The sequence below is a fragment of the Lissotriton helveticus genome, chromosome 4_1, assembly GCF_964261635.1.
Source record: "Lissotriton helveticus chromosome 4_1, aLisHel1.1, whole genome shotgun sequence".
NCBI classification, from domain to species: domain Eukaryota; kingdom Metazoa; phylum Chordata; class Amphibia; order Caudata; family Salamandridae; genus Lissotriton; species Lissotriton helveticus.
In genome coordinates, this window is record NC_136063.1 from 414,916,940 (window position 1) to 414,935,322 (window position 18,383).

At 43.3% G+C, this 18,383-nt stretch overlaps 1 protein-coding gene and 1 pseudogene across 2 annotated transcripts in view; one reads left to right on the forward strand and one right to left on the reverse strand.

Moving 5' to 3' along the window:
• The window catches only part of RNF19A (ring finger protein 19A, RBR E3 ubiquitin protein ligase), a 342,060-nt gene extending 325,747 nt beyond the window's left edge, over positions 1–16,313 (forward strand). For both annotated transcript variants that reach the window (XM_078686950.1, XM_078686951.1), the window contains exon 11: positions 13,800–16,313. In XM_078686950.1, coding sequence (XP_078543076.1) covers positions 13,800–14,490 — 691 coding nt within the window. In that variant the 3' untranslated portion in view covers positions 14,491–16,313. The remainder of the gene's footprint in view (positions 1–13,799) is intronic.
• LOC144826811 (elongation factor 1-alpha, oocyte form pseudogene) lies at positions 3,542–5,480 on the reverse strand (annotated as a pseudogene).
• Positions 16,314–18,383: the final 2,070 nt, after the last annotated feature.

Sequence of the window (18,383 nt, forward strand, 5' to 3'; positions counted from 1 at the left end):
CTAGTATTAGTAGAAGGGTGCTGTTTCATATATGCTTCAGTGATATGCCACACCTTTGTAAGCACACACTTTTCTGCTTCACAAACATTTGTTTTTGCAGATGAATAATAATCTTGAGTCATGTTGCAGTCTTTGACATATTTGTTTCATTAATTCCTCTACTGAACTGCCAGTATGACCTATAGTTTTTTTTAGCAAGCATATTATCAAACTGGTGTTCTAAAACACAACATTGCATTTTTCCTAGTTTTACTGGGTGAAGTACAGCTTAAATGCACTCCGGTTAGGATCTGACTCACTCAAAAGACTGCTTATCTGGAGGAACATTTCATTGATAAGACAAGAATACACATATACCTAATAGATTGTTTTTAATGGATATGTGTATTGGCAGTAGGGAGATATAGAACCATAATATCATTCTGAACCCCAGGCAAACAGGCCGAAAAAGAGAATGAAAAGGAGTATGCAATCTCCAATCCCCACAAGGCAAAAGGTTGACTGCTCATAAAAACTGTACTGCAACAAGTTTCAAGCTAAGCAGTTCTGTGAAAAGTGCTACTACAAGAATTCACAGTTGCTCTGGTTGAGTACCACAGGAGACAGAACAGAAGTGTAACAGTAAAGAATAACAAAAAACGTGCAATTAACAACAGACCGATCTCCAACATATCCCAGTGAGGCATCTCTTGGGCCTATTAATATCCCTGACCTCCGGGTATGTGGAAGGAGGCCCACGATCCAGCCTTGCGAAGTCATCCTGAATGATGGTTCATGCCCTTCCACAATGCCAGTGCTTATTCAAACTGCAAGAACTAGTAGTTAGTTACTCTGTGCTCCACCTGCAGGCAAGCCTGATAGCTCACGTATACCAGATATCATTTGGCTACAAGGTCTTTCTTAATAATGAACTCTCTCTTCGTGACCAAAGTTTGAGGATTTAAAACTGGAACAATAAACAACTCTCTCCCATCATCGCGGTTCTCTTCTGCACAGCTGCATTGAAAGTGTGTTGCAGGGATTGAATGAACCACCATCATCACTATGCCATCCATATTATTTTAAGTTTACTTTATACTAAGGGGATAGTCAGTAGGCCTTCACCACTACATTTCTTTGATTGTCTTGTCTAGTTCCCTGGATCTCTGTTATAGCCTCTTCTATGCTTCCCTTGAGGGAGCTCTCTGGGACTCTCCCGGAACACCCAGAGCTCTCAAATAGTTGCATCTTTCCATATTGTCTAACATTAGAGCATCCACAGCATAGTTCCTGAATGTTTCCAGGTCCTAAACACTATCGGTATTCTCAGACTCCTCTTTTTTGCTGATCACCTCGTTGTTCCTCCTGTTTTTCACCTGATGACTCCATGCTCGTCTGACCCTCTAACTTTTGTTCTATTCCTCGTACTGCCACCTCAGCATTGCCCGTCCAGTTGCAGAAAGAAGATGAAGTCAGTAGTGGTGGTTGAGAACACAGATGCAATGTCAAGGACAAACTGCAGGTCTTCTATATGTGAAGCTGAATATTTTCAGGTTTTGAGACAGGACAATAACATGTTAAACTACCTTAATGAGTACTAACTAAGGGTGGCCACCCTGTGGAGGCTCATTCAGTTATCTGAATGAGTGGATTTGGTTAGAGGGTCACTTTATTTTGTTTGTGCTCATAATGATCATAGTAACTCTAGCTGCTTTTTATCCATGAATGTAAGTTGGTCATGTACTATTCGCGATGGGCAATATTATTTTTTGTGCCAATATTTTATATACAAATCACAGATGGGGAATAACTAGAAGTCAAGAAATATTAGAATATCAGAACAAGCGCCCAAATCCAGCATCGTTTTCCTGTGGAGGCTCCTGTGATAGACCCAATTGCTCTGTTACCCAGATCCTGATCAAAGAGTGCAAGTGGTGATCCGAGATGAGAAGATTCTGGGTACCCAGTGTCATAAAGGCAGCAGAGTTTGACTGCTGCTACTTCTTGCCTGGGACCTAGATGATAGACTTGATGGCGCCAGCAGCCACCATCTGCCTCATGTCGCGGACAGCAAAACAACAATAAGGAGAATAGTTGTAGAAGCTCTCCACACACATGGATTTGCCTGGAATAATTTCCATGATGGCAGCATCTCCAGACTTGAGTGGATTTCTGACATTTAATTCAAGCAAAAAAGTTATGATTTTGATCGCACAAGAAACTCCAGCCAAGTTCAAAATCCAAATAAATAAATTGGCTGGAATCACAGTGGATATAAAGAAAAGGCCAAACTTCGGAATAAGAGGAGAGTTATAATAAGGTTACGATGCTCCTATTTAATGTATATCTGAATGCTGTAAAACTAGGAAAATGTGCAGCGTTAAAGATTTACTGTAGTACTAGTATTATGGCTGCAAGTAAAACGTTTTAGAAGTCCGAATTTAAAAAAATATATTTATAGAGATTATCAAGGTGGTCTTATTAAAATAGTGAGATTTTACTTTGATCTGAAATAGAAGTAAGCCAAGGTCATTGGACGGCTCCTTTCTAGTAACTGTGCAAAAGATCTAAATGTAATACTGGACAGCAAAGGGCCGATTTGTTAACAAGATGATGTAGTGAGATAACAGCTGAAATGAAATATCTTTTTAAACTGCACATACTGTTTGAAATGCTGACATCCCAAAACCACCCTTCCACCCTTGTAGGTTCAATAAACTAAGCACCATTAAATTGAGTTAGAGCTGCTGATATTCACAATCTTCAGTGCTTAATTCAGAAACGGCTCTGTGCACTTCTGCATGCTTGAAAAGAAAATTGCGATTTCTTTTTTTGTTTTTGTTTCCCTGAATTCTGAGTTGCAGAAGCAGTCTCAGTACAATTTTAGATCCCAGGTATTTACCACCACTGTAGGATTTTACAAAGTCCTATGTTTTTGGCTTAGGGTTGAGAAAGCAGTATTGTAGGGTACTGTAGTTGGCCATTCGAAATGCATGACACTCCTGCAAACAGTAGGCTTTTTGTGTGCTAAACAAATCTTGCATTGCAGTTCTCACCATTGAAAAACACGCGTAAGGTTTCATTTAAAAGAGTTAAATGTACTCATTTAAATCTAATACCATTAAGTTTCATGAATTTGTTGTGGGAGGGGGCTTCCCCTTAGGGAAAAATATTTTCAGATTTGTGGGGAAAAGGATGTAAATTAAATGTGTAAATGCATTTATTCACCTGACCTAATCATGCAGGTTTTCAGCAAAGTGGAAAGTCAAACTGAATAGTTGGTTGGAATAGATTTTAAGGACTATTCTTGAGAATGATTCTGGATCACCTCAAAATTGTGAAAGTTCATTATTTTCTGTCTGCCTTTCCAAGGCCGCTTTCTGATGTACTAATGAATAAGCCATTCTGTGTGTGATGTTTATCTGTAGGGAGGTTTCTGATTCCACATTAAGGAGATGCTGAGACCCAGCACCATGGCCTTGAACCCCTGCTAGTGTGCCCATCTGGCAAGGTGTTAGCTCATCCTACTGTGCCAACATTGTTCCATGTTCAGCCTGAGCTGTTAGTTTTCCATTGTGGGCGTGGTTGGGGGTTTCTTGGAGGGATCTAATAAAAAAAATAAACCATTGGCTAAAGTCAAAATGTTTTTGGCTCTCAAAAAAGTTCATATTAGCATAGTAGTCTTAGGCACTGACTGGAATTACTTTGTGTGTCGATGTGCTTCTTGTGAAAGAGCAGCATGCAGTAACTGATAGGGAAGTCAGTCAATAGCTGAAGTGTGGTGACAAATTGCCCCTTGATGTATGTTGGAGTGGTGGAAGAAAAATGTGAATGACACTATCACAGACTAATGGATAAAGTCCAACTGAAAAACCCTATAAGTAGGTATGTTAATTAGTTATTAAAAAATTTTGTTCTAAGTTTGCATTTTTAGTTCCATAGTGGGATGTGGGTTTATAGGGGAATAGGGTGGGAAGTTATTTAATTGCCTCAAATTGTAAAGCGCTCTGACATCCTTCGGGATCAAGTTTGCGCTATATACAACTTTATAAATAAATAAATAAAATAAGGCTTTACGGCTTGAAGCCTCTATCAGGGGATCGTTTTTGCTGTCACCAGCCACATTCCCTCTTCAGTTATCGTTCACACACACATTCTTCACGTTGAAGCCAACATTGTCACATGAGACCGCCTCCACCATCACCTCGTGGTGCATCTCCACTTACTTTACTTCAGTGGTGACGTTACTGGGGCAAAGGCCACCACCGCACCAGCCTGAAGGATACTGGTTTCCACACAGCCCTGTAGGGGCTTGTTGGTGGGACGGGTAGGTGGGATGATTGAGTCCAAAGCTACGAGCTAGGTAACCCCACTGACTGCTCTCTCATTATGCTCAACTGTCCAGCCCTTCAACTAGGTCATGTTGGTTCTTAGTTCTGGGAAGTTGTTCCTGTATCAGCCAGAGATTGGCACAGCTGCTGCTGTTGCTGGGTGGTGGATTTCTTCGAGGTGCTTTTGGCTGTAAAGTGGTTTGGTAGAGTTCATCTTGTTCACACCAATGATCAGTTGTTTCTCCCCCTCCAACCCCAGGGTGTAGACCAGCAGGGCATGCTCTCTGGTCTATCTGTTCTTGGAAATACCAGATTCAAAATCACCCATGCCGCCAGCAAAAATCAGCACCACACAGTCAGCCTGCTTGATGATGGTGTAATACGTGGCATTCTCAAACTTCCAGAGAGAGATGTCGATGGTGATACTTCGATCCCTCTTTGCCTTTAGCTTGTTCAGCATCCTGGCATACTTGAAATGTTCTTTGCCCATCTTGGCTTCTCAGACTTATCGATGGTTCATTTATCAATGCCACCACACTTGTAGATGACACAACAAAAAGGAGGTCAAGGCACTAAAGACCTGCACCTGTCAGTCTATTGTACAGTAGTTAGAACAGGAATGTGGTGCTGAGAGCCGGGAACGTGACCTTCCTACGTCCCCACTAATTGGAAAACCAAAAAAACAGAGAGCAGACTCGCTCAGGACACATCTATTTTCATGCACAGTTTCAAAAGTTAACAGTAGTACGTAGAAATCAATCATTGAACATTAACACAGCATCTTCCAAATGAGTCAAATAAGTCATATTCTTCTTTTATTCTTTTTTTCTTTTGTTTATGATTCTTTTGTTAAAAACACAACACAGAATTCATAGCTGACGCGGCGCGTTTCGTCCTAACTGGACTTCTTCAAGGCTATAAAAATACATACAAAACAGACAATAATATATAGTATTAAAAACACAATATTTACAAAATGTTTTCCGTGTTAATGTTCAATTATTGATTTCTACGTACTACTGTAAACTTTTGAAATTGGGCATGAAAATAGATGTGTGCTCAGCCAGTCTGCTCCCTACACTTGTAGATAAGGTGGCTGTTGGTGGTGTACTTGCCAGAGTCCACATGGCCGATATCCACGATGTTGATGTGGATCCTTTTCTTTCCCATTACAACACAGTACGTTGCTGGTGTCTGCCAGAATGGGCTGTGCCGCTCTCAGGACTGGAGGCACGGCAGGTGGATGTGCGGAGTGGTGACGAACAATAGTATTGTAATGCACCAAATCAGCAAATGCAGCTGAAAAGGCTCTCTGAAATTGTGCAAGGAAGATGTAATGCTCTGTAATAGCGCTATCCATTTTCACTGAGAGACCCAATGTTCTTACTGAGCTCACACCAGGCTTCAAACATCTTGACCTAAGTGGATTCTCTTTCCGTATGTGATTTAAACACATTTTGAGATTTGAGAGTATCCACTGGTGGCTCTTGGTGACTCTCTAAGCTCATACGTAGCTGATGTTTTGCGAAATTCAGTTTCAGAGTAGGGGTGCTCTGGGATATTCAGTGCTGATCTTCTGTAGATACTGTTTGTTGTGTGCATTTATGCCTTTTTCAATCATAGGTATGATCTTGAATTAATTCATAAAATGTCATATGAGAGTGATTTAAAATGAAACAGGAATGATTTGGTGCATACGTCTCCTGCTTAGTAAATGGATGCCAAGTAGGCTACTTGTGTTATTTTTTTTCTTTGTTAAAGGAGGCAGGCAGTCATTTGTATCTGATCCAAGAAGCCTTTCACAGCTCACGGGGTCTTTGAGAGGCTAAATTTTATAGGACATGTTCCGTCCTATCAGAAGCTTGATAACACAGTGCAAGCTATGTGAAAAAACAGTTTTACTTTTATGTCTAGGTGGTTGAATTTATGATATGTATCGCTTATTTGTCGCACACTTTAAAACTGGGCTGTAAACTTTGGTATGTGAGATTCACCTTTTGTATATTCCAGTTTGAAGGCTCATAGAATAAAAAGTGTCTCCGACCAGATCGGGCCGATTTGCTGCTTTAAGAATGAATCTCTTGACCATATTGTGTGTGCATGCTAAATGTTATTGCCCACACGGAAAAAATACCTGAAGACTGGCTTTATTAAAGCAAACTGCAGGACAATACATGAAACAGGTCAATATTGCTTTTCCATGAACGAAAGTCAATTTTTGGGAAAGTTTATAAAATTTCTTTCTCTTGCGGATCGCTGTTTCTGAATAGTTATTTGTACATTTTAAACTAGCGCTCATAATGATATATCTTGGAAACTTTTTAACTATGAAATTGATGGTTTGAAATAATTTTATGATTGTAACTGATATTTCATTATATTTTATGTTAAGAGGATTTGTATAGCGTGCTTGTAAGGGGTATCCAGGCACTGGGATAGGTGAATAGACCGATCGGGCTCCTAGTCAAAAAGCCAGGTCTTTAATTTGTTGTGGAACTCCTGAAGGGATGGGAAGGTCCTGATGTGGTATGGACAATCGTTCCAGGATTTGGTGATGTAGAAAAAAGAGCGTTCCTCCGCCTTGCTCCTGTGGTATTTGCGCAAGCTGGAGTGAGGCAGGACACGGTTTCCTAGTGAGTTGGTGGAGGTTGAGGCGGTGGTTGAAGTAGGCAGGTCTGACATTGTACAGAGCATTGTATGCCTCCGTGAGCAGTTTAAAATGGCATCGTTTCTGAATTGGTAGCCAGTGTAGCTTTCTGAGGTGGGGTGTGATGTGTGCATTGCGGGGGATGGTGAGGATGAGTCCGACGACGGCATTCGGAGTGGTCTGGAGTCTATGTAACAGTTGATTTGTGATGCCGACGTAGAGTGCGTAGCCGTAGTCTAGATTGCTGGTGATTAAGGCCTAGATGACTGTGCTTCTGGTCAGGCGCGGTGCGTCCATTGGGGCGTAGGGGCGAAGCCCCACTAAGCCCCATGGACCCACCACGTCCTCACTAGAAGCCAAACACAATTATTTTAAAAAATCGCGCTATCTGCTGGCCGGGAAACCGGGAGACACCCGACCTTCCCGGAGTGCGCAAGGGGGGGGGGGGGATCGGGCTGCTGCAGCTGCGCAAGTGTATTTTTGGGCACAAACATGCCCGCGCATGCGCAGATCGTTTTCTTGTGAATTCCCCCTGAGAGAGAGGACCAGGGGGCGGGCCGCAGCCCCCGGGGTTACACAGGGCGACTGGGCGAGGAGTCATGGTGCCCCCCCAGCCAATCCTGGCGCAGGATTGGCTGGTCACTACATAGCCGGGTTACATAACCCCTGACGGATAGCACGGCCGACTTTGGTGCTGGGAAACCAGGTTCGAGCCTCTTATCGAACCATAAAAATGTATACATGACTTACTTTGGTGTTAAATAAATAGATATTTTAAAAAACAAATACAAATGATGTTCCGACTAAGGTGTGAAATTGGTGTTGAATAAATACATGTTTTTAAAAACAATTAATATTAATCATGTATCATTGGTGCTGGAGTACAAGGTTCGAGACTGGTATTAAACACTGACAAGCTGTGTGCAAGTTATATGGTCATAAAAATAAATGAATGATGGATGCAAGATGGGTGGATGGGTGGATGCATGAATGGATGCAGGATGAATGATGGGTGGATGAATGGATGGGTGGATGCATGAATGAATGATGGATGCAGGATGGATGCAGGATGGATGCAGGATGGGTGGATGGGTAGATGAATGAATGATGGATGCAGGATGGATGCAGGGTGGATGGATGGGTGCATGAATGAATGATGGATGCAGGATGGGTGGATGGATGGATGGATGGATGATGGATGAATGATGGGTGGATGAATGGATGGGTGGATGCATGAATGAATGATGGATGCAGGATGGGTGGATGAATGAATGATGGATGCAGGATGGATGCAGGGTGGTGAATGAATGATGGATGCAGGATGGATGCAGGGTGGATGGATGGGTGCATGAATGAATGATGGATGGATGGATGGATGGGTGGATGCAGGAATGGATGCAGGATGGATGATGGATGGGTGGATGGATGGGTGGATGGATGGATGCATGAATGAATGATGGATGCTGGATGGGTGGATGGATGGATGAATGAATGATGGATGCAGGATGGATGGGTGGATGGATGGATGGGTGCATGAATGAATGATGGATGCAGGATGGATGGGTGGATGGATGGGTGCATGAATGATGGATGCAGGATGGGTGGATGGATGGGTGGATGGGTGGACACATGAATGGATGCAGGATGAATGATGGGTGGATGAATGGATGGGTGGATACATGAATGAATGATGGATGCAGGATGGGTGGATGAATGAATGATGGATGCAGGATGGATGCAGGGTGGATGGATGGGTGCATGAATGAATGATGGATGCAGGATGGATGGATGGATGGATGGATGGGGGGATGCATGAATGGATGCAGGAATGGATGCAAGAATGGATGATGGATGGATGTGTGGATGGATGGGTGGGTGGATGGATGGATGCATGAATGAATGATGGATGGATGGGTGGATGGGTGGATGGATGGGTGGATGAATGAATGATGGATGCAGGATGGGTGGATGGATGGGTGGACACATGAATGGATGCAGGAATGGATGCAGGATGGATGATGGATGGGTGGATGGATGGGTGGATGGATACATGAATGAATGATGGATGGATGGATGGATGGGTGGATGCATGAATGAATGATGGATGCAGGATGAATGCAGAATTGGTGGATGGATGGGTGGGTGGGTGGATGGATGGATGGGTGGATGCATGAATGATGTATGGATGGATGCAAGGTGGTTCGGGCTCGCTCGCTGCGCTCTCTCGCTACGCTCGCTGCAATATGCAAATTAGTTTACGCCCCACCACTTTCAAATGTCACCAGCCGCCCCTGCTTCTGGTGTCAGTGGGAAGCCAATGGAATATTTTTCGGAGCATATATCTATACAATTAACATTAACTTACCTGTAACTAGTGTAAGCTATGGCATACTGATCCCCTAGGGCAGAGTTCTTCAATCAGGGGGGGCGCGCACTCCACACTAAGAACTTCCCTTTCAGTCTTTTATTGTCCTGAGGCGTGCAGGTCTTCATCCCTTTCAAATGGGAATCTGTTTATTGAGCTCCGGTAACTGAGGGCTGGAGGAGGGTGTTCGGGGAGGGGGGGATAGATAAGGCACCACTTGCGCTTTTGTCTTGCAAAGAGCTAAGTGTTAACCTTCCCAGGAGGGGGTTAATTGGTAGAGCTGAAGCTTCTGCTGCAGTGGGAGGCAGGGTCTCCTCTGCTAAAAAAACGAAAGCAAATGAACAGACAGTCCTGTTCCTTTGTGTTCGATTTCATAGCAGGGGAGATTCCTTGCCATGATATGAAAGTCTGCTCCTTGCTTTCAGTTTTAGCAAAGGAGACATCCTGCCTCCTAAAGCAGCTGAAGCATTTCAGCTCTACCAGTTTAACCCTGTCCTGGGAGGAAGCACTTAGAAAGGAGACAAAGTTTCTGTTACATTTACACAGGCAGGCGCCACAACACTGAGTTACCAAAAGAAATATGCAAGCCAGCCATGTGTTTTTTTAAACAGCCTACAAATTGCCTCTCTTAACACCAAATATGCTTATAAATAAATATTAATACATTTGTAATGTGACTTTTCTGTCTTTGTTCCATTTTATATTTTATTATCAGTCGGACTATTCAGGCAGCCCTAGAACACAATTAAAAGTGCTACTATTTATATTTGCTGTTCAAAGTATGTGCAGAAAAGTCCTGACAATACAGCTTTAGGTGACTGTTTATGTTTGTACCAACTGGGCCATCAAAATAATGAGCTGGAAACCCTAACCATAAAACTGGAAGTTTGTTGCAAGATCAGCACATTTATTTCCTCCACCTTGATCCCTGGTTAATGCCATGATTACAATAGTTTAACATATCTGAAACCCTACGCTGCTGTCAATAACTTGCTGAGTTTGTTCAAGTGTCTGGGAATGCACCCTGCATTCAGACAGCTCACTCCTCATTCTCGCCCTTCACTTTCACTCTCACCCTGCACTCACACTGATCCCCCTGCACTCACACTGATCCCCCTGCACTCACACGGATCACCCTGCACTCACACGGATCACCCTGCACTCACACGGATCACCCTGCACTCACACGGATCACCCTGCACTCACACGGATCACCCTGCACTCACACGGATCACCCTGCACTCACACGGATCACCCTGCACTCACACGGATCACCCTGCACTCACACGGATCACCCGGCGTTCACACGGATCACCCGGCGTTCACACGGATCACCCTGCGTTCACACGGATCACCCTGCGTTCACACGGATCACCCTGCGTTCACACGGATCACCCTGCGTTCACACGGATCACCCTGCGTTCACACGGATCACCCTGCGTTCACACGGATCACCCTGCACTCACACTGATCACCCTGCACTCACACTGATCCCCATGCACTCACAGTGATCACATGCACTCTCACCATTCACCCGCTCACCCTGCACTCACAGTGATCACCATGCACTCACACCGATCACCATGCACTCTCACCCGCTCACTGTGCACTCAGTGATCACCATGCACTCTCACCATTCACCCTCTCACCCTGCACTCAAAGCGATCACAATACACTCACACTGATCACCATGCACTCTCACCATTCACCCGCTCACCGTGCACTCAATGATCACCATGCACTCTCACCATTCACCCGCTCACCCTGCACTCACAGTGATCACCATGCACTGACTCTGATCACCATGCACTTACTCTGATCACCATGCACTTACTCTGATCACCATGCACTCACTCTGATCACCATGCACTTATTCCGATCACCCGCTCACCCTGCACTCACAGTAATCACTCTGCACTCACAATGCACTTGTGCTGTTCACCCTGTACCTCACCCTGCAGTCACGCAAGCACACTACTCACCCTGCACTCATGAAACATGACACTCACATGTCCCCCTCACTGCTCAATGTGCGTACTCACTCAAATAAGACCATCACTAACCATACATTCATTTGTCCCACTCTTCACTTACATCCGCACACAAATTCATATGGTCACCTCACTCACCCTGCAGTCACTCCTCTTACCCTACTCCCACACTCTTGCATCGCTCAGCGTGCACTCACATGGGTACTCCTAACACCCACACAGCGCAGAGGTTTAATGTGCCTGCTACAAAGAACGTGTACCATGCAGATCAGAGTGTGGGTAAACTATGAGTAGCGCAATAAAAAAAATGGGCATTGTTGATGAGTGGTAGTGAGGAAATTCATGGAGAAGGAGGAAATGGGGGGGGGGGGGGGAACAGACTGTTGCACTATGTGCAACCAGTGCTAGGGCCAGCCCTGGATGGGAGTGTTAGCCCCCCCCCCTCGAAGTTCTGGTCTAGTTGCGCCCCTGTACACAAGTATGGGCATGTCGTGCCCCATCAAGGTTTTCGTCCTAAATTACAAAAGGACATATTTACATGCACCGCAATCCAGCCTTTCAGGGGTTCTAAAAAAAAGTTCAGCTGGGGGGGCTCAACCTACAAAAAGTTTGAAGACCTCTGCCCTAGGGGCTTTCTTGGCAGAAGTCCTACACTTTTCTTTACAACTTGTCAGAGACTGTAATTCCAGCCATGAGAATGTATATGATGGTGAAGTTTATATTTTTGAGGAAACATAATGAGACTTCCTACTAGAGATGCCCCTGGTATCTTTGTGTTCTTCAAGATGTTGCCTGAATAGGTTTCCTCATATGCTGTACAGTGCAGATTTGTGGAACTAAACTTTTTCTTGGTGAAGATAATAATTCCACTACTTGAACCTGTACACAATTATGTGAAATCCTTCCATAAAGATTGTTTTTCTGGTGGCATTTATGTTAGCTGGTCAGAGTAACCAGTTACAGGCAATGTTGATTATGTTGCTGCATACAGATGTCTTTTTAAAAGTGAAGCCATCTTTTCTTACCGAGAAGTACCTTAATTTAAATCTATCTGTTCAATTCTCTGCCTTCTTCAGACCTCCGTATCTATCTATAGTAGATAAAACTAAAGATGCCTGTTGGTGCATTTCCAGAGCAGGCGAATATAGGATTGGACAAGACCACTTTTTGTCTTCTATCAGAGTGCTTCCGCTGACATGGCTACTACAACGCAGACAGATTCATGATATGTGATGTCATACATCAGAAACTGCTCTCACTCAACCAGTAAGATGGTCTCTGGCAGAATTGAACATTCTCCTAGGGGCTTGGTGACCAATGCTACTTCTTTCAGTGCTGGTCCTTTGCAAGCAATCTGTAAGCCATCCACTAGTTGTTCTCGCCAACCTTATGCAAAACACTTGCAGTGGCTTTTCTGCCAGGGCAAAAGCTTTGTTCAAGTATTGGTGCCTTATTTTTCCTAGATAAATAATCAGCAGTGGGTATAGTATCCATTAGAAGAAAAAAAAATTGGATTTTGATAGATACTGTGCTCCCTTTACAGATTTTTGATCACCTGCTCCCTTCAGAGTCCTCAGGATCTTCTGCCACCTAGCAAGCTTGAAGATTCTGGGAATCGAATTAGTAAGGCATTGCCACTTGTTTACTGTTCTATTTTCACATTTTAATAGTGGTGTCAGATGACCTTGACACTAGTAGTTCCCCACATGCACCAGCCCCTGTTTTAAGCTGTGATGGCTTCAGTTTGGGGATCGATTAAAAGCTGGGTTAAACTACACTCAAAACACTTTGAAGAGGGGGGTGAATGATGTTCGTCAAACCAACGTTAATTAAGGTAAGTAACTTTGTCTTTTGTGTGAGAACTGTTCTCCCCTTTAGAATGTGTTTGTGTGGATAAGGCCATAGAAGCAATCTCTGTGTTCTAAAAGCCTGCAAGGCCTTTCATATGTGTAAGTGTTCTGCTGTGATGTAACTTCGGAATAATTATCAATATGACAAAAGTCATTCTGAGAAATGTTTTTGCTGTTCCTCGACGGAACGTGGTAGTAGGAAGGGTGTTAAGAATTAAGCACACAGTTTGGCTGCAGTCCTGCTGCCCTCCTAGTGCACTAGTATTCTGTTCTTTAGGCGACCCATGAGCCAGCGCGCTTGACGCTATAAATGCTTGCCGTTTTTGGTAGAGCTGAGCAACTGACTTGGAAAGCAAGCAGGTCTACCTATGTATGCTCTTAGGTTTCCTGTGGCATCTTCTTTAAGTTGCTTTCCCTAGCCAGGAGAACACTCAGCCGGTAGAAGGGAAAGGGAAGCTGATAGACCAGGATGATGGATAATTCTTACAGATTTTCAGATGGATGAGGTATTTCAATAGCTGGAGAAAAGTTACAATATCTGTTTAACAAAATGGAATTTTCCTTTTCATTTTGCAAGTTGAAACATTTCATTAGTGTATAATAAACGCTTTTTAACACATACTCTTCTTTTGCCAGGGAAGGAACCAGCATGGAGGTGCAAGTGGACATTGAATCAAAGCCTGCAAAGTTCCGGCACAACAGTGGAAGCAGTAGTGTTGATGATGGGAGTGCTCCTTGTCGGGCTAATGCAGGATGCTCTTCATCTTGTATTCCAGACAGCAAATGTAATGCTGCTAAGTGGTCCAAAGAAGCAACAGCAGGCAAGAAATGCAAAGGCAAACTGAGAAAGAAAAGTAGCGTGAAGATTAACGAGACCAGAGAGGACATGGACGCGCAGCTGTTGGAGCAGCAAAGCACAAACTCAAGTGAATTTGACTCGCCTTCCTTAAGTGACAGCATACCATCAGTAGCAGACTCACACTCTAGTCATTTCTCTGAATTTAGCTGCTCTGATATGGAAAGTATGAAGACTTCCTGTAGCCACGGTTCAAATGATTATCACACCCGCTTTGCGACAGTCAGCCCACTCCCTGAAGTAGAAAATGACCGTTTGGAAAATTCTCCACCCCAAAGTGGGATAACTGTGATCGCCACGTCCGGTCTAACCACAGATAGCTCACCTCTGAATTATATTGCTGAAGAAAATACAGTGAGTGAAATCTCACCCGACGTAGAGTTATGTACAGGTGATACAAAAAAAGAGACTAACAACAACCACTCGCCACAGGCAGTGGGACAGAACACTGGAATCCAGACTGAAATTTAGAACTATAGGTGTGCTGCAGCAGTGCCCTCGCTACTAAAAGAACCCTGCTCTCAGAGGAAAGGTGTGGCTGAATGTCCACCTGTGTACACCACAGCTGGCGCCCCTAACACTGCGACACAAGTGCATTTAGTTTGGTTCCATCATAGACGGATCTCTTTGTTACAATACAAAACCGTAAACGACTGGCGACCATTGAAAAAACAAGTGCATTATGCAATGTAAAGCTTGTTTCAAAGTTTGTGTTCTCCATGATCTGACCTGCGCCTCAACCAATTTCCTGTGCTTGGAATGTGTCTTCAAATGGTACACAAGGTTGAACTGGAGTGCTCGACAAGGAGATACATTGACCTGTTCCAGTTGAGTTGTTTCAGAATAGCACGGTTCTTCAAGAAACAGTGGTCATGTTCAGAAGTGGCATACAAAATATGGAACTACCTTTTGGCTGGTTTGTTTTATCTGGTTGTTAAATAATCTGAAAAAAAATCTGCCTTACGTTCTCATTCTGTTCGTCAGAGATGCGTTCATTATAAGATTGTCAACCAAGTTGATTGTTCTAACTCTTTCTGAAAGTACACAGGTTACAGTCGGGCTTGATGGATTTTTTTTCTTTTTCAAAAGCAGCTATGTCAACACTCTGCACTAAAGTTACACAGAGCCCTGCTTTTACTAGGTAAAATAGTCTAGTAGACCGCTGAATAATTTAGTTTGTAATTTTATTTAAATTATCATAAAAACTAGTATGTTCATAAACAATGGACAATCGACCCTGGTTGCATTAGACAATGAAGCGCCTTGACAACATTGAGCCGTTGTTTTACTATTTCTTTCATTCCAAACGAAGCAGATATTGTACTCTATGCATCCCAAACGCTTGATATGTCACAGATGTATACTTTGATCAGGGTTTTGGGTATTTTGCACTACATTGACACGGGGAAATCTGGTACTTGTGTAAGAATTACTTCACATAATGGTGAGAGCAGCGGTCATAATTTTTTTTATAGCTAGCGAAACCTAAAGATGCAGTATATGAGAATTGTAAATTTAAAAAAGAGAAACTGTTTAAATACATTCACCTGACTTTTGGTGCCTTTGAAAAAGGCTCAGTTTTAAGTGCCTGGTTGTTTGGGGATTTCACTGTATCATTTCCTGCAGAATATCCTCTTTGCTTATCTTGGACCATAAAGAATAGTCCTACCTAATCAAAAGTGTGTGGTGGAAAAGAAATGTGTGCAACACAAAGATATATTAGCCTACCAAAGACTCACTCAGGCTTTAGTGGAAATACTTTTACTTCACACCTAATCACAATAGACTTGCACCTCTTCAGTTACAAACTTAAAGCACAGTGCGGAGCTTTGCACAAGTACACTGGTGGAAACAATAGCAAATGGAATCAGATGCGGCTGGCAGCTTTTTTTTTTTACTTTTAACATTATTTCAGTTTTTGCTTTTCAAGGAGATGCAGCAGCATCACGAGCTAAGTTGGTCAAAGCACGTGCACTGGCAAAAGTACAGTATGTTAAATAATTCAATAAGATGCAAAGCAATGTGGGTATTCAAACTGTTAATATTTTGTCTTCTGTTTCTAGTAAGTATTGCCATAATGGTGCTACTGAAACTTGAACTTGCAAAACATAATGCCACGGCAATCCGTTCTATTCTGTAATCTTTCCTCACCAGTTTTCATTAATACGCTTACAACACTAGTGCCAGATATTTGATGATGCTTGGTATGGTATTTGTATATTTGTTTGCAATCTTGTGTTGCTCAAAAGTATGCGTGTAAACCGCGGACCTGAAATAAACGTACCAGTACTTCATTGTTGTTTTTTGCTGTTTTTTACGTTTGTGTTTTTTTAAACCGAAGCTGCTTCACACAAAATATCACAATTTTCAAAAAATATTTCTGGAAATGTTAGGCAGTCTCCCTCTTGCATGCATGGACCCAGGAGCTCTTTTCATGAATGCTGTTGTCCATTGAAATGTCATACTGGATGTCAGTGTCCATCTGACCTCATAATGAGCAACACCCTGTAAAAGCCTCTCAGTGACTCAGGTTTTTTCCTGGAATTACTGTGGTGACCCTTAAGGAGCCGTTTCAAGCCTGCATTGCACCATCTAATGAGCAAGCAGGGTGGGACGAAGGTGAAGGAAAACTTATTTAAAAAATGCAGCCTGGCAGGCTTACATTGAAAGGTGAGAAAAAGTATGCTGTCTCTTTCAGAGTTCAAGAGCATCCCCTACCCATGATGCGCTTCACTTGCCGTAACCTACCAGTCCGATTTTTCCCCGGTTCCTCTGAGCAAGCTCCCGAAGCACATGAGAGGTTTTACATCTCAAGTTTTTCGGGGCGCGGGGTATGACAGCAGAATTGTGTTTTTTCATTTTCACTCAAAATCTTTTACATTCTACTGCTGAGTGAAATAATTTTTTGCTGCTTTCTGACTTAATTTCCTTAAAAAATAAACCGCCTTCTCTGTTTGAGAAGTGACTCTCCTGTCAGAAGGAAAATGTGGTCTCTGACCCCCCCCTACCTCTCCCCTCAAAGTTTGTGGGGTGTCTTCCAGTCTCACACTCAATCAAGACTGATATGTTAAAAAGAAAAAAAGTCCAAAAGGACTTTGAAGGATGAAAAGGCATTGGTCTGGGGGAATGATTCAGGACGTGTGTTGCAGGGATTCTGCACATATACAGAACTATGCACAGGAAACCAGGACCTCGGTGGATAGTGGTGTACTAACCTATCACCTCAGTGCCCAAAATCCCCCAAACCGACTAGCTATAGTGTCTCATTCGTTCTCCGACTAACCGCGGAGCTACCAATGATCAGACAACCCAGAACACAACACTTCTGACTCTCTCCGGAATCGCAGAAGCAAGACAACCCTTTCGCGCAAAGACAAAATGGCCGCCAGAACATTCCAGATGCACCGTTTCACACACGCCCACTAGGCCAAGTGGCGACATCTGTTGAGGTAAATAGACACAGAATGAAGTCAATCATTATTTATTTTTATTTATTTATTTATTCAAAGTTTTATATAGCGCGAACAGGATCCTTACAGATATCAGAGCGCTTCACAAAGACAGGGAAGGGGCAGTAGGAGTCAACAGAGATAAAGGGAAACAGTATAATAGTCAATAACATGGTAATAACATGGATAATAAAAACATACATAAAACCAATCCATATACAATCAGGTAAGGGAGTAATATAGGACAACACAAGTCATTGATCACACTACAGAGGTGTACAGGTGGATCAGTAAACCAACGTGTATCATATCTTGGTCGGTAGTAAGAGAGTAGTGTAGTAGTGCCCCCAACAAGTAGAGTATAGTGCCAGGGGATAGGGTGAGCAGTGATACAAAGCAATGCAGAGTCTCTGAACCAACATCTATAACGATCAGGAGATCTTGGCCAGAAGGATGGTTTTCACCTCTTTCTTGAAGAGTGCAGTGGAGGAGATCAGCCTGGTTTCAGGAGGGAGCGCATTCCAGATCCTGGGTGCCATCCCTGAGAAGGAGCGCTTGTAAGTTTTCACTTTCCGGAATCTACGAGGTTTCAGGAGAAGATTTTTTGTGCTCCTATTGGATCTCGAACCTCCTGATATAGACAGCTTTTGAGCGAGGTAGTTAGGTGCCTTGTGGTGCACGGCCGCGTGTGTCATAACTGCAATTTTTAGCTGTATTCTGGCTTCAAAAGGCAGCCATTTTAGAGACTTTAGGTCTGGGGATATGTGCGAATGCTTTCTAGAGCCAGTAATGAGTCTCGCGGCAGCGTTCAGGGAGGCTCTTAAGGGTGCTGTTGTGGATAGCGGGAGACCGCTGAGGGCCGCAATTCCATAGTCTATTCGAGGGATGACTAAAGCTTGTACAGCAGTTTGGAAG